This window comes from Triturus cristatus, chromosome 6 (assembly GCF_964204655.1).
Source record: "Triturus cristatus chromosome 6, aTriCri1.1, whole genome shotgun sequence".
In the NCBI taxonomy this organism is placed as follows: domain Eukaryota; kingdom Metazoa; phylum Chordata; class Amphibia; order Caudata; family Salamandridae; genus Triturus; species Triturus cristatus.
This window is the reverse complement of record NC_140589.1, coordinates 1,246,751,095-1,246,765,291: the sequence shown is the minus strand read 5'-3', so window position 1 is coordinate 1,246,765,291 and position 14,197 is coordinate 1,246,751,095. Positions and strand designations below refer to the sequence as shown.

General features: G+C 42.4%; 1 protein-coding gene across 1 annotated transcript in view; it reads right to left on the bottom strand.

Moving 5' to 3' along the window:
- Nucleotides 1-14,197, bottom strand: part of LTBP1 (latent transforming growth factor beta binding protein 1) — a 1,238,788-nt gene that overhangs the window by 404,201 nt on the left and 820,390 nt on the right. Inside the window, exons 16-18 of the mRNA XM_085612185.1 lie at nucleotides 10,852-10,977; nucleotides 8,680-8,805; nucleotides 4,338-4,460 (exon numbers count right to left, since the gene is read on the bottom strand). Coding sequence (XP_085468311.1) covers nucleotides 4,338-4,460; nucleotides 8,680-8,805; nucleotides 10,852-10,977 — 375 coding nt within the window. The remainder of the gene's footprint in view (nucleotides 1-4,337; nucleotides 4,461-8,679; nucleotides 8,806-10,851; nucleotides 10,978-14,197) is intronic.

The window sequence follows — 14,197 nt, the reverse complement described above, 5'->3', positions numbered from 1 at the left end:
TCAGTATTACAGAAGGGGCCACACAAGCATCTGCCGCCCCTTCTGTAATACCAAAGTGCCTGGGGGTGTGCAAAATTGGCACAAATGCCCGTTGCGCCCCCAGGGCACTCTCTGTAATACCGCATCTAGTGAAATTTGTTTGTGCTTCATATAGCTAAGTGTTCTTTCTCAACCCACTCATCCCCATTACCACCAAAGGTGTTATGGCAACAGGCGATGGCAAAAAATAACTAGACGGATAGCTTTTCTTTTCATGGTACCATCATTACCTAAATGCCTTCTGCTTTACTATAGGCCTTCATTGGAAGAGTACAAACTCTTAAACTCTTCCATCGCATCAGGATGACCTGTTAGGCTAATAAGGGCCTTGCTTTTCGACCTTGAAGCGGGGGAACCCGGGTTCGAGTCTCGACAATGACGCTCAACATCCTGTGATTCTGGGCAAATCACTTAATCTCCCTGTGCCTAACAAAAAAAAATGAATGTCTCAATCTGTAACGAAACTGGTGCTCATGTAAAGCGCTCTGATACCCAATGTCTCAGGTCTACTTCGCACTATATAAAACTGAAAAGAAAATAAAAACATAAAATTACGACTTTTTAGGATTGAAGGTGCTATTTATCACAGCTGATCAAATATACTACAAGGTCCGGAATTTATCGGGTCCAGCAAATAGGACCTATTCCAAGTTTTTGGGACATCACATGCAGATTTTGGTGCTTACAGCACCAAAACGAGCTCCATATGGATTATCTCTGGATTACCTCTGTTAAAGTTCGGCAGGTTTGACCTACTGCTATTTAACCAACAGTGAGGTATTCACCTTACGCAGTAACTACTGGGTGCAGCAAATAGTACATAACTCGCAGTTCCGTCACCCTGCACAGACAGGGGTTTGTGCATGGTTAGGAAAATGCAGACAAACTTGAGTTCAGGCGCCTAGCCTTAAGCTGTTGGAATGTACTTATAAGCTCTTAAGTCTATTGTGCAGATAATTGTGAGCACATACTAATGTACAGTAACATGCAAATCCCAGCTTGCTGTTTCATTCTGGTAGTAATTGCAGCCAAACGATTGCCAGTGGCCTAGACTTTTGAAAGCATTACATCTATCACATTTTAAAAAAAAATCATGCTCTGAGTGCGATGAGTACACTCAGATGTGGGTCCAATACCTCTTTGTGCCATCGGATCCAAAATTCAGCTTACTGACGTGGATCAACAAGATTTATTTTATTTTTTATTTTTGCTGGTTTATACAGCACAAACTTGGTGCATGACCATTAGGGTGCTTTACATATACACCATAAACACCAGATTACATGACACATTATTTTAAGCCCCGGGAGGTTAGGTGAATTGCCCAGAATCACAGGATGTTGAGCCAAGGTCGGGACTCGAACCTGTGCCGCCCATGGCGGTCACTGCGTTTGCCCGCATGGAAGAGCAGGGGGGTGATGGTGATCTCTGCGTTTGCCACCCGTGCGGCCACATGAAAGAGCGGGGGAGCCGCTCCCAAAACTCATGCAGCCTGGGACAGACCGCCACCACCATCCTTGCTACGTCACTGCTGGTTTCCCTTTTTTAGGTCGAGCCTAGCGCTGCACGCATGCACTGCTCTAGGAAAACAACCTCTTGTAATCACGCTGGACTTTTCACACGCTCGTGCATGTGTTTTTTTTTCCAGCATTATCTCTATTGGGTTTTGCGTGCTTCTACCCAAAAATACAGCACGCAATTGGGTAAAGGCGTGTGTATGTCCCACCTTTCCCAGTAAATGTATCCGCCCACTGCCTACGGCTTGCGGTTACGAGCAGGGGCACCATCAGTTCGGGATCATGTTTCTAATTTGCACGGTCGCCGCGCCGCCGCGCTGGTTTGTTTTTCTCTTGGCGTGAGCTGTTGTATGTTTGTTTATATCTGCTCACATCCTCTCTCTTTGATCTTAAAACCGTGTACGCGATTTTGCTAAAAACATGTCTACTTTGTTTCAGCGCAGCAGACATTATGCGTTCTCTTAGCTGCGTCTTGCTCTTTCCTCTGTTCATTTATTTAACGGCAGACCATCGTAATGGTTTCAAAGTGCTTGGCTCGTATATGTGACACTGATAGTCTGTGCTGCCTGCTGCCATGGGTTTATCGCTGCATTGCTACTAATGCCAGGCCTACTTGGCTCCAGACATTCCTTCTCCTTTCTTTCTGCTGAGTTAGAATTGTTTTAGTTGATTGTAATAGCAAAATCAAGAAGCACATCATATACATGTCTGCTTATGAGAGGGCATGGCCTACTAGTCCGATTCCAAGTACCCTGTGACCTTTAACCCAGACAGTGGGTAGCAAAGACACCAATAGCCCATATGCAAGGAAAAGGCTGCCCTCCCACCAGCTGGATAGTAAAGGACAGAAAGAATCAGGGTGCACTGCCACCTCACGCTCTGGGGGCACAGCGCCACTGCAAACAGCAGCTGCATTGCTGACAGTAGCCTAGTGCTTTTACACAACGTGGTACGTCTGGAGTGCCCTCAAATCGGAACCCTCTTTCTGCTTGCAATTTGATTTTAGTGTTACAGACTGTTGTATTCATCCTGGGCAACAGTAAACACAAATTTCAGCAGCATTTCAGCCCAAAACGTTATATCCTAGGTGACGGGGTGTCATGTCTTGTTCCCAACATTTGTATAGCAAACTGCTATCATTCTTACTCTCAGGGGATGGGTGCCAACGTGAATGTGGGGCAGGCGCTGAGAGGAGTCAAGTTGCCCACTCACTGGCAATGTGTGGCTTAATGGCTAGAGCAGCCAACTTTTAAGCTGGGGGGCCAGGTTTGAGTGTGGCTGAAGACTCAAAACATCCTGTGATTCTGGACAAATAACTTAATCTCCCAGCGCCTAAAAATGAATGCGTCCGTCTGTAATGCAACTGGTGCTCATGTAAAGCGCTGACACCTTCGTGTCGAGTTCGAGCTTTATATAACTGCTAAAAAAAAAATCTGCAGTGCGCTGCACAGTTATAGTTGGCGCTGCACAGCTGCTGGGTGGAATATATATCAGTTTAGCGCATTAACTGTATTAATGTAGCTCAAAATCACTTGCTGTTTATTGCATTCTGCTCTGTTGCCCGGCCTAATAAGGCTGCCTCGTTGAGCCGCATTACCAATTACAAGGCTGCATGCGGTGTTGTGTGGGTGGCGACGTGGCATGTTTAATCGCCTTGCTCTAAAGGATTTGTGGAGAGCTGTGGATGTGCTGTTGAGGGTAAAAAGGCAAGGGGCAATTGGTATTTAAAGGGGCATTAGCTACGTCTGCCCATTACAGGGTTCGGGAACTTGGACTAAAAAAACCATTACTTACTTCATCGCCAGCACCTCATGTGAATAAATCTTTGCCATGCCGCCTTTTACTCCCAACACAGTGTGTATTGGTTTTGTTAAAGGTATGATCAGGGTCTGGATGTTAAACTGGTACTAAGTAGGTGCAACCTATGTCCAGACAGCGTTAACAAGTGTAAAAAAAAGACAGAAAAATGAACTAATCCTATCAGAAAATGTGCCGGATGATGCCACATGATTTGCCATTTCTTGCCACTTAATTTAGTCAACTCTGCCGCATAATTTGGCCGTACCCTGCCGCACAGTTCCAGGGGCCCTGAATACGATGGTTTTGGCACACACCTAAATCAGGAGCTGAGCCGAGTGTGTTCCAGTAGTGACTTGTCAGCTCATTAAGCAATGACAGGTCCCTGGTGGGGGATTCTTCTAGAATACTTCATATGTTCCGGCTGGTGTACTTACAGTTTGATGTGTTGCCACCATTTGCACATGCCTGCATTTTACCACATGAGTGGAAGATATGTTTTTTAACAGACATCTCCACTGGTCGAACTGCATTGACTGATAGTCTGCACTGACTTCTGCAGCCCAGTGTTACCCGGTACATTACAAAGCATGTTTCTGTCCTTGGCACAGAGGGATCGCGCTCTTAAACATCATAAGGTGTAAAATTGTGTGGCCGGATTGTTAACAGGATAATGTGCTGCATGGCTAAACACTTATAAGGTCCCAAAGGCAAGACCTGTTGGCTATGCCAATGCTTGTTGTAGTTGGCAGCTCTGGCATCTAGGTCACATATTCTTCTCGTCTTTAAATCCTATGTGGGTTGCGTGTGTGCACGGTCATATAGGACACTGCCAGGCTGCTCCTTTTGGAGTGGGACCAAAAATGATTTGTATTGAGGTGTTCCGTGGGGAAAATATGAATGTAATGGGGGCTGTGTGATTGCTATTGGCTGAGACTTTTGCAAGCATTCTACGCAACCATTTTGTTGATTTAATGAGCATACCTTCACACTGTCCTCGTCTGTTCATTCGGAAGCCCTTGTTGCAATATTCACATCTGAAAGATCCAACCGTGTTTACACAAAGCCCTTCTCTGCATATATGCGGTCTCGTGCATTCGTTGATATCTGTAAGTTTGACAAAAATGGACACTTGTTTGAAGATTCTTGCAAAGTGAAAACTATACCTACAATTATACCATGTTAGTATTTTTAAACGGTCTTGCCTGACAGGTATTTGTGTACTGGGCTCTGCATTACAAGGTATTCACCCGAAATTTCTGAAAACAGCCAGATGTTCAGCATCGGATGAATATTGTGAATTTAAGCTTATTGAGGCCAGATTGTTACATATGGCATTTTTTTAAAATGTTGTCACTGATGGATAATCATTCATGTCTAAAAATCAGTAATTTACACATTGAAATCAAATTATTGTGCTCTAGTAATCTGATAATTGTAGATATTTTTGATTGTTTTCAGAAGTACACAATGTTCATAAAATAAAAGGAATAAGAAATAGGAGCATACATTTATAAAAGTGTTTGTTATTTTGCGAGCTTTCTTTACCAGATTTGGAACAATTAAAAATATTTTTGCTTTACTCCAACAACTATTTGATGTTAAATGGAATATTATTATCCATTTCTAGGAGCATTCCTGTTTCCAGAGGAGGTCTCGAAATCTGGACTGGGGCATCCGAGCTCCTACTAGGCTGTACAATAGTATGGCCACTTGATGCGCCTTGATAAACTGCCTCAGAAGCATTTCTAGCCGGCATGAACTCCAATCGCCCCATAAAAGTTAAGAACTTCTCATCCCAAAACATTCTCATGGCAATGGCAATAATATCTTGCCATGGCAACCAAATAATTGCAGAACTATCCGAATGAGAATTTATTTGAAGCATATATAAAGACTCTAAGGAAAATAAAAGGCAAGAATGAGTGTACAAAATGGTGGATTCTTGAATCTGAAGTGGCGACACTGATAAATCTGTAGGCATCGAGTTGAGTCACGTTGAAGTATCCCTAAAGAAAAGAAAACAACCAAAACACTACTTGATCTGTATTTTGCTAAAGAGTGCCTCTTATTAGGCCTGATAGAAACTAGACTTGGAGCCAACTCTGTGTACGCTTTGAACCATTTACTCACATTTAGTTACAAAATCAGCTGCAATACTAGGGAATCCAGGTGCTTTCGATGGATTGGGTGGGGCAGGGTCCTGACTGCCGAAGCTGCATGTTACAAATGAAGACCATCAAGACCTGCCTCAACTGTCTGGGGCTGCTTAGCCCCCACCCTCCACCCCCCGGCCTTGAGACCCTCACAGGTGAGTGGCGTGATTGACAATTCCTTGATTGATTGATTGATATTTAATGGAAACCTGTGATATGCATAAGACACAATTCTATAGCTATTTACAGCTACCACACGCTTTGGATATCCAAGCCACAGATCTAGTCGCCTTTCAAGAATGCAGCCCCCTAGAGTCTAAGCTAACAATGGTGGAACTCATGAAGAAGGGTATTTCTAGACTGTACCAGACACTAGAGATAGTACGTGTAATTACGTGAAAGGCGGGTACAGGATCTCGGTCTCTTGGAGGACACAGACTGGGCTGAAGTGAAGATGGCCCGAGCCCTGCCGTATCTATGCAGCTTCGACTCATTCAAATGAAATATCTACATTGGGTTTACAACAGCCCTACCGGACTCAGTAAGAGGAACAACGGACTAGACACCCACTGCCTTAGTGTAACGAGGAACTGGGCACTTTCTTCCAAATAGTGTGGGACTGCATTATCTTTCAAGATTATTGGTCTCAAATACATCGCACCTTGTACATAACAGTGGGCAGGACATGTATAATAGATTTTCGGATTGCACTCCTGGGCTTGATGGATGAATTTGGGGGCACCTAGGAGTGCAAGACCCTTCACAGAGGTGGGGCTGTTGATAACAAAAACAGACATTGCCTGGCATTGGCGAGTAGATAAGGCCCCCTCTCTAAGGGAATAGACAACAGGCATGGACTTTGTGCCAAGGCGGAGGAACATGTTTACAAATCCAGGGCAGGCCATCAAACAAAAGACTGCGAGTAAACATTTGTATCCACTCCATACAAAGATTAAGATATATTATGCATCGGTCGTGACTACCTACGTATATGTTGCACAACTTTGTTTATTGTTTATTTCAAACTCAGGAAAAAGAATAACAAAAAAGAGACTGAAAGAAAGGCAGGAGTGAATAGTGTTATTGCACTAAGTTTGATACAAATCTGTTCACTCCAACCACAGTGTTATTGCACAGTGTTATTACACTAACTTTGATCAAATCCTTCCACTCCAAACAGTGTTATTGCACTAAGTTTGATCAAATCCTTCCACTCCAAAAACAGTGTTATTGCACTAACTTAGAACAAATCCTTCCACTCTAAACACAGTCAAAAGGTGCAGATGAGATTGCTAGCATATTCGACTCCCAAGGTGGAATGCAGTATTCCCCAGGGCTCTTCCGTGTAACTGGCAGTGTTTAATATATTTGTGCGTGACATATACAGGAGTCACAATATCACAAGCAATTGAAAACGTGCACAGATGACACCCAGATTGTTTTCTCACTAGGAATGCACTCAGTTATCGCCGAATGTCAGTTTTTATCATTAGGGCTTTTGTTCCTTGAAAATAAAATGCCTTTGCAGGGGGTGAAATAGGGAGGGTTCTGTTATGTTTCATATAGGTACCCTAATATAGGCCCAAGTAACATCATACCCTTTCACCTACATCACCCCCCTACACTACACAGTAAACAAGCCTATAGGATTGAACCTTTACCTAGTTCTAGTCCTGGGTGCAGAAGCAGGGTTTCCCTGAACAATGGCGTTCTATGACTTCATCTTTAGACTGACACAGTATGAATGAATATTCATAAGGGTTCTTTGAGACCAGGCTGGGGCTACACCACCTTCCTCTCGATATATGTATACGGTTCATTCCATACGTCATCCTCAAATCCAACAATTTACTAATACAAGAAACAAGGGACAAAGGAACCCTAGATACTTTTCTGTATAAATACAACACCTCTTGCTAGTGTTAGACAGAAGGAACCAAGACTTCCAGGCCGACACACTGACCAGAGATGCTGAGGCTCCTGCATGCAGACGCTCCAGCTGACAGTGGTCTGAACATCCCTCGCGGGGTGTCCAACTCGAGACCAAGAAGGGCTCCTACATTCTCACACTTCAGGTAATGGGGTTCGACTAAATCCTAGAGGGATTCTTGGCTTCACACCTACTCACATGCTAGGTACACTTAGGTACATCTAGATAGGCATCGTAGGAGTACGCTCACTTTTATCCTGCATTTTAAATTCATGTATTTATTCATACTTATTGCAAGATTGTAGAACTGTACAATCATTTTATATTCACTGTACTGCTAATCATATATCTCTGCTACTGTCTAATGGTTGTTGCAGCTCATATATTTTACACAAGAATAACAACAGCTCAATAAATCCTTATTGAAACACCCAAACGGTTTATTCTGTGTATCTCTGAGATAAACTAAGTGAGCACGAGTGACTGATCGAAAAGTAGTACATTGTTTCCACGATCTTGAGGGATCAGGGTTGTCATGTTCTGAGGTTGCTTGAAACTATTCTCTCCTCGATAAGAGGAAATCCTAGTGGCACTGTGAGCTAGCTAAATGCAAACAGGCTAATATACACGGTGGGGCTGCTCAGAGTTAGTCTGCCACCAATCCTACAGTTTATGTTATCCAAACGCGAAGGTCCTGCATTGGTACTATAGGAACTACACGACAGTTCCATGGAACACAAGTAAAAGAGCAGTGTTGGGTGTTCGAAAGTGAAAATAGAATTCTGAATAGTGTTGGGAAGTGTGCAAATGTTGGAAAGTGATTAAAAGAAAAATAGTCGTTGTTGAAAAGTGAGTAAAAAATAGGGATTTGTGTTGGAAAGTTTGTAAAAATTACCATGTTTAGTGTTGGAAAGTGTGTAAAAGAGCAATGGTTAGTGGTGTAATTGGAAAGCGAGTAAAAGAACAGTGGCTAGTGCTAGGAAGTGAGTAAAGGAACTGTAGTTGGCATTGGAAATTGAGTGAAAGAACAGTGGTTTGTGATTATTGTTGGAAAACGTGCAAAATAAGTGGTTGGTGTTGACAAGTGTGCAAAATAACCAAATCTAGAGTGGGACAGCAGGAACGATTGTGAGTAGAAACCAAACAGTTTAATAGTGGGACAACTATAATGGTTAGTTTAGGACAGTGGGGAAAAAATGGCTATTGTGCGGCAAGTAATTAGGACAGTAGTAGTGGTTACCAATGCAGTCTGTTCCTTCATCGTTAGCCTTGAAGCCAGCTTGGCAAATGCAAAGGAAGCTGCCCTCGGTGTTCTCACAGCGTCCATGGGAGCAGAGGTGGGGCATCTCAGTGCATTCATTTTTATCTGCAAAAAAACACAATATAAAGAAATTAAACAGTACCATATACTCAAAACCTCGCTTTGTGGTAAGAGGCTTTAAGATTTTATATTGAACGTTAGCTGCAGGACGTCAAAGGCAATAATGAAGACTATACCATTTCATTGATGTATAAAATATTACAGGGCAGTGTTGAGGAACAAGGCCAGTGTATTACCTTGTCACATGATAAATTACATATCGTGAATCGTACGGCGGACTCCGTTTCACATGCACTGTAACTCAAGCAGGCAGCATGAATATTATAACAATATTTGAGAAGCTCCTGGTCTGGGAGGAAACCAAGATGGCTAATCTGGATAAAAGAAGTCACTGGTGGGCTGGTGAAGATTTACACAGCAGCTGAACAACACGTGGGTGCCAAAACAAACCCTTCAGGTGGCCATCCTCCTGACTCACAGGACCTGCCCAGCTTCTTCCACAGTAGCTGCCAAAAATCACCTCAGCCCACATTTCACACACGCGGGTACGTGCTTGTACACTTACATGTGTATACTTTAACACACACGTCCAAACTGTCATTAGCAGTTAGTTTCAGTACAGGGATTTTTGGAGTTCTAAGTAAAATTGTTTTTCAATTTGTGTACTACCTAACCCCAAAAAGGAAATGTTAAGACATTTGTTGGAAGCCTGCTCTCTCTTGTGGACATTTGTTTTGCTTCTGTAAGGCAACTGATTACAGAAGCCCTACTGTAGCACCGGTTCTCTTGTAGGTCATATGAAAATACATGTCCCTGTGAATCTTTAGAACTAAAGTTTTCCTTAGTCAGTTTTAAAAGAACAGCAATTATTATATATCAACCAAGCTCCAAGTAAAATAACAAATTACAACAAGAAGTATAAAGGTTGATTCTACTGTTCTCCAACCTAACTTTTTTCTTAGTTATTCCAATCATGTTTCAGATTTTAATTGATGAACTCATCCTAAATCACTCGGAGGGTGGAGAGATTTAGCAATTGGAGACTCTTGGTGTACATTATTCCTATAACAAGGAACGTGTGTGACGACCCCAGTACACACATGCCAGAAGCTTTGGTGGGGCTGAAGGCCATAGCTTTTGCAGGGTTTCTCTTATGATTCTGAATGGAGCAAAAGCTAGTAATAATCAAAAATGTAGTATAGGGAAAGTGAAAGTGGTGTTTCGCGCCACTTAGGGTCTGATTACGAGTTTAACAGTGCGGCGCCTCGTCCGCCCTGCTGCCGTACCGCCAAACCCACCGTAAGGCCGTCTGCCAGGTTACGAGTAATTCAAATGTCTAGCGGGCTTCTTTTGTTATGTTCCCACGGTAGTGCAATGAAAATGGGCACTGCAATTGTAATGCCAAAAACATTTCCTGCATGGCATGGACTGCTAAGCCCATGCCGTGCGGAAACTGGTGTGCATGCATAAAGGACGGCGCATATTGTGCCCCTTTGCATGCGTCCATATTGCTCTTATGCACCAGGTTTCCTCTCTGCCATGGTTTTCATGGCGGTGGAACTGCCATGAAACCAGTGGCGGAGAGGAAACTCGTAATATGCTTGGTGGGACCATGGTGGTCCCACCAAACATATATTTGGCCTGCTGACCGCCACAACACTGCCAGGGAGCGATGGTTCCTGGCGGCTTTGGCAGGACAATGGTGGTCCGACACCCCTATTTGTAATTGGGTAGTCGGGAGACCCCCTACCACCACGCCTCAGGAGTCAGACTCATAATTACGCAGCTAGTGTTGCTACTGTGTTAGCTGCATTAGGAAGGATTACTTTAGACTAGTATTATTAGCAAAAACATATTGTAATAGGAGAGCCCTACTGCCCTCCAAGTATGGAGGCCTTTCCCTGTAGAGAAACTGCACTCACAAATGACATATAGCCCTGCAGTGATTTCCAGCAGGTAAGTAGGGAGTTGTATGCAGAAAAAAACATGGTGGGGTAGTGCAAAAAATGTGCCACACAAAAGGCGTCAAAGTAACTAGAGAAAGGACTCTGGATATCAGGATTCGGGTGAAAGAGAGATGTCATACTGTACCGATGCAAGTCGTTTCTTGATCATTCAGATGGAAGCCGTTGTCACAGATGCAGGTGTAGCCACTGGGCAGATCATAGCAGTACCCAGAACCACAGATGACAGGGTTCAGGCGACACTCGTTGATTTCTGGAGTGAAAAATGCAAAAGCGGGGGACGATATCAAAATCACATCCTCGATTGTATTTTGTAGCCAGCATTGTACAGCAAATTTCAGAATCGGGGACACAACACTTTAAAAGCAGGCAACCTCACCCAGTGTACATAACCTGGCACAGAATCGTCACCATGTGTTACTGCTTCTCAGTGAGCTACTTTTATATTCAATTTGCGTTTTTACTCCCTGATTTCCCAAAATCTGTATTCTGCAGTGGAATGCTCACATGTGCTGCGAAGTTAGTGTGGAACTATACAAATGCCATTTGATGTAACACTACATGCTGTTAAGCATTACAGCCCACTGCTGAGGGCAATAATGGTTGTTAAACACCCTGTACCCAAGTTATAGAACCAAACCGCAGACGGGAGGCCGTTCACATTTGTATGGGGAACGACCATTATAGCATGAGGCCGAAGGGCTTTAAGGCTATTCGAAAATTTCACCAAGTGGGATAGAATGTTCTAATTTAAGAGGAACACAGAAAGATAAACATTGGACTGTTGGGGCAGTGAGTCTGTCCCAGTCATTGGGTGAGTGGCTTTCTCTCTACTACTCTACTATAAACTTTCCAACTTCTAATGCATAAGTACAGCTTAGAAAATTCTTCCCAAAAAAAAGGGCTCAAGCTCTGAAAATTCTCTGTCTCATTGAAATGAGTAGATCAGGGCCACCACAGACCTGTCAGGTATTTCATTGCTATGGGACCAGGATATCATGGTCTGAATATCACCAGAATAACATATATGGTCCTTAATATGATTTACGAAAATGATATTGCAGTTAATGATAGAAAATGCACACCCAGTAGTGGATCATTATTTTCATTAATTTTATTTGGGCCACAATATTTATGTCAGACGATATTTTCTTAATCCACACCACCATTTCAGTTGTTGCCCCAGAAATGTGGGTGTGAAACAGGCCCAGGCCCACTCTGGCATACGCCCTCTAGGCGTAAAGAGGGCATCAAGCAAAGCTACATATACCGCAATGGAGCCTCCATCAAGTCAAGCAGGGGATGGGGAATAACCTGTAAAGAGATGTATCTCAGAATATCAACTTAAAGAATATTGTGCTAAAAATCATAGTCACAATGTCAAAATATTGTGATAGTAAGTATATATACGTAGGTAGAGATTTACTACTGTTACCTCCCCATCGACATAGCTTGAAGATATATATGCATTCTCAAGGTACCTACATGTCAAAGTTAGCACAGCTAATCTATACTTTCCTATACTTACTTGCCTTAATGATATTATTGTAATCAATTTTTTGGCAACAATATTTTTGTAGCATGATATGTAGGAGCCAATATACCAAGCATATTCCCTGCGAAGGCATTGACCAGGTATTCACGGGCATGCAGAGTGCTAGGGATTCAGCAAGTGCCGGAGTGATCTTTCATCAACCCAAAATCTCCCTACTCTCAGAAAGTTTGGAAATAAGGGTGTGAGCCCCACAGCCCAAGTTTACCATCAACCTGATCACAGCAGGATATAGAGCCAAGGTGGGGTAGGGGCACAATGCCAACATGTGCAGTGTCAGTGGTGTCTCTAGAAGTAAACTTTAGACAGGAGTCACCAAGGGCCCCAGATAAAACTGGTAGGACCATCTACAACATACAATTGTGAAGAGTGTGAGACATTTTCGGCTTGAACTAGTCCTCTGCAAAAAAGATTATTCGAAATTTCACACATGCATAATTTCCACCATTTCACATAATTTTCATAATATGAAATTGTGCGAATTACGCAAGTGTCACAAAAACATTTCCGAAGCCCTATTTTTAATTCTCGTTCTATGCTGTAACAAAATCAAGAAAATGCTCCTAAACAAGCATTGGCACAGAGGTATGCATAATCTAAGCAGAGAGAAATTGGGACTCGAAAGATCTACGTGTAGACACTGTTGGCTGTGGCAGGGTTTGGAGGGAAACAAAGTTATCCTGCTCCCCTAATCTCTCTTTATCCACATCTCTTAATGTCTCTTTATCAAGCAGCACTTCACAACATGATGCAGAACTCACTGTCAAGAGGTAATTCCTTTCGTAATACCAATGAATGCTTTCACTTCCAACCTTCTACTCTACTCACAGGTTCACCTCTTAACAGCCATGGAGAGAGACAGGTCAGTGAGCATTGTGTGCATTCATTAGCTTCAACCTAACACAATATGACAGCATTATAATGTAAAACCTTATGCTCTTTTTTATTGCTCTGTGTCCTTTTGTAAATACTCTGTACCCATTTGAATCATCCCATGTCGATTTCTACTGCCTTACCTCCTGGATATTTTCATATTTACTTTTCCAATGCACTATTTGTTGGTTTACAATTCAGTGCTCAATATAATATTTTTTTCCCTTGCCTGTTATCACCAAATTATCTTTGCATTGCAACGTCCTTTATGACCAAAAGTCATTTTATTTCGATTGCTCCTCGTATCGTTTTATTGCCCCTGTCCGGTTTATTGTTCCAAGTATTTGCAGTATCTCTTCCCATTTTTGGCCCAATTCTTTTGTATTGTCCCAATCTTTTTCATCACTTCATGTTCTAATGTATTGCTTCTTGACATTTTGTGTTACCGTATGATCTTGTTTATTGTCCAGTATCCTTATTTACTGCCCATGGATTGCCCGAGTCCTTTTCTTTACGCTTTATTTGTTGTGACTGGCACCTTTTATTACCCCATTTTTTTTTCATTGCCCCCTGTCCTCCGTATTAGCCTACGCCTTTTTTATAACCTCATGGTTTTCATTGCAAACATCTATTTCTATATGGTAATGTTATTTTCACTGCAGCTTATGCTACTTTACCACCCAGTGTAATTTCATTGGTCTCTATGCTCTTTACTGTGCCACGTTGTGTGTCTCATCATCAAATGTTTTAGTTAGCATATGTGTAATTTTCTATAGCCGCATTCTGTTTGCAGCGTTTCATGCATTTTTATAACCTGCACCCTTTTTATGCCTCTTGGTCTTTTTAAATTACCCTTTGCCCTTTGATTTTATTAGTCTGTGTTCTTTCTCATTATAAATTAATCATTGACATTTGATGCATGGTCGTTTTCTTTTTTATTACCTTAAGTCCATTTTTGAGCCCTGACCTTACTAATTGTGTCACCTTTTCTTACACTACCCTTTGTCTTGCTTTTTAGTGTGTTTTATTCAACTTTTTCATTACCACG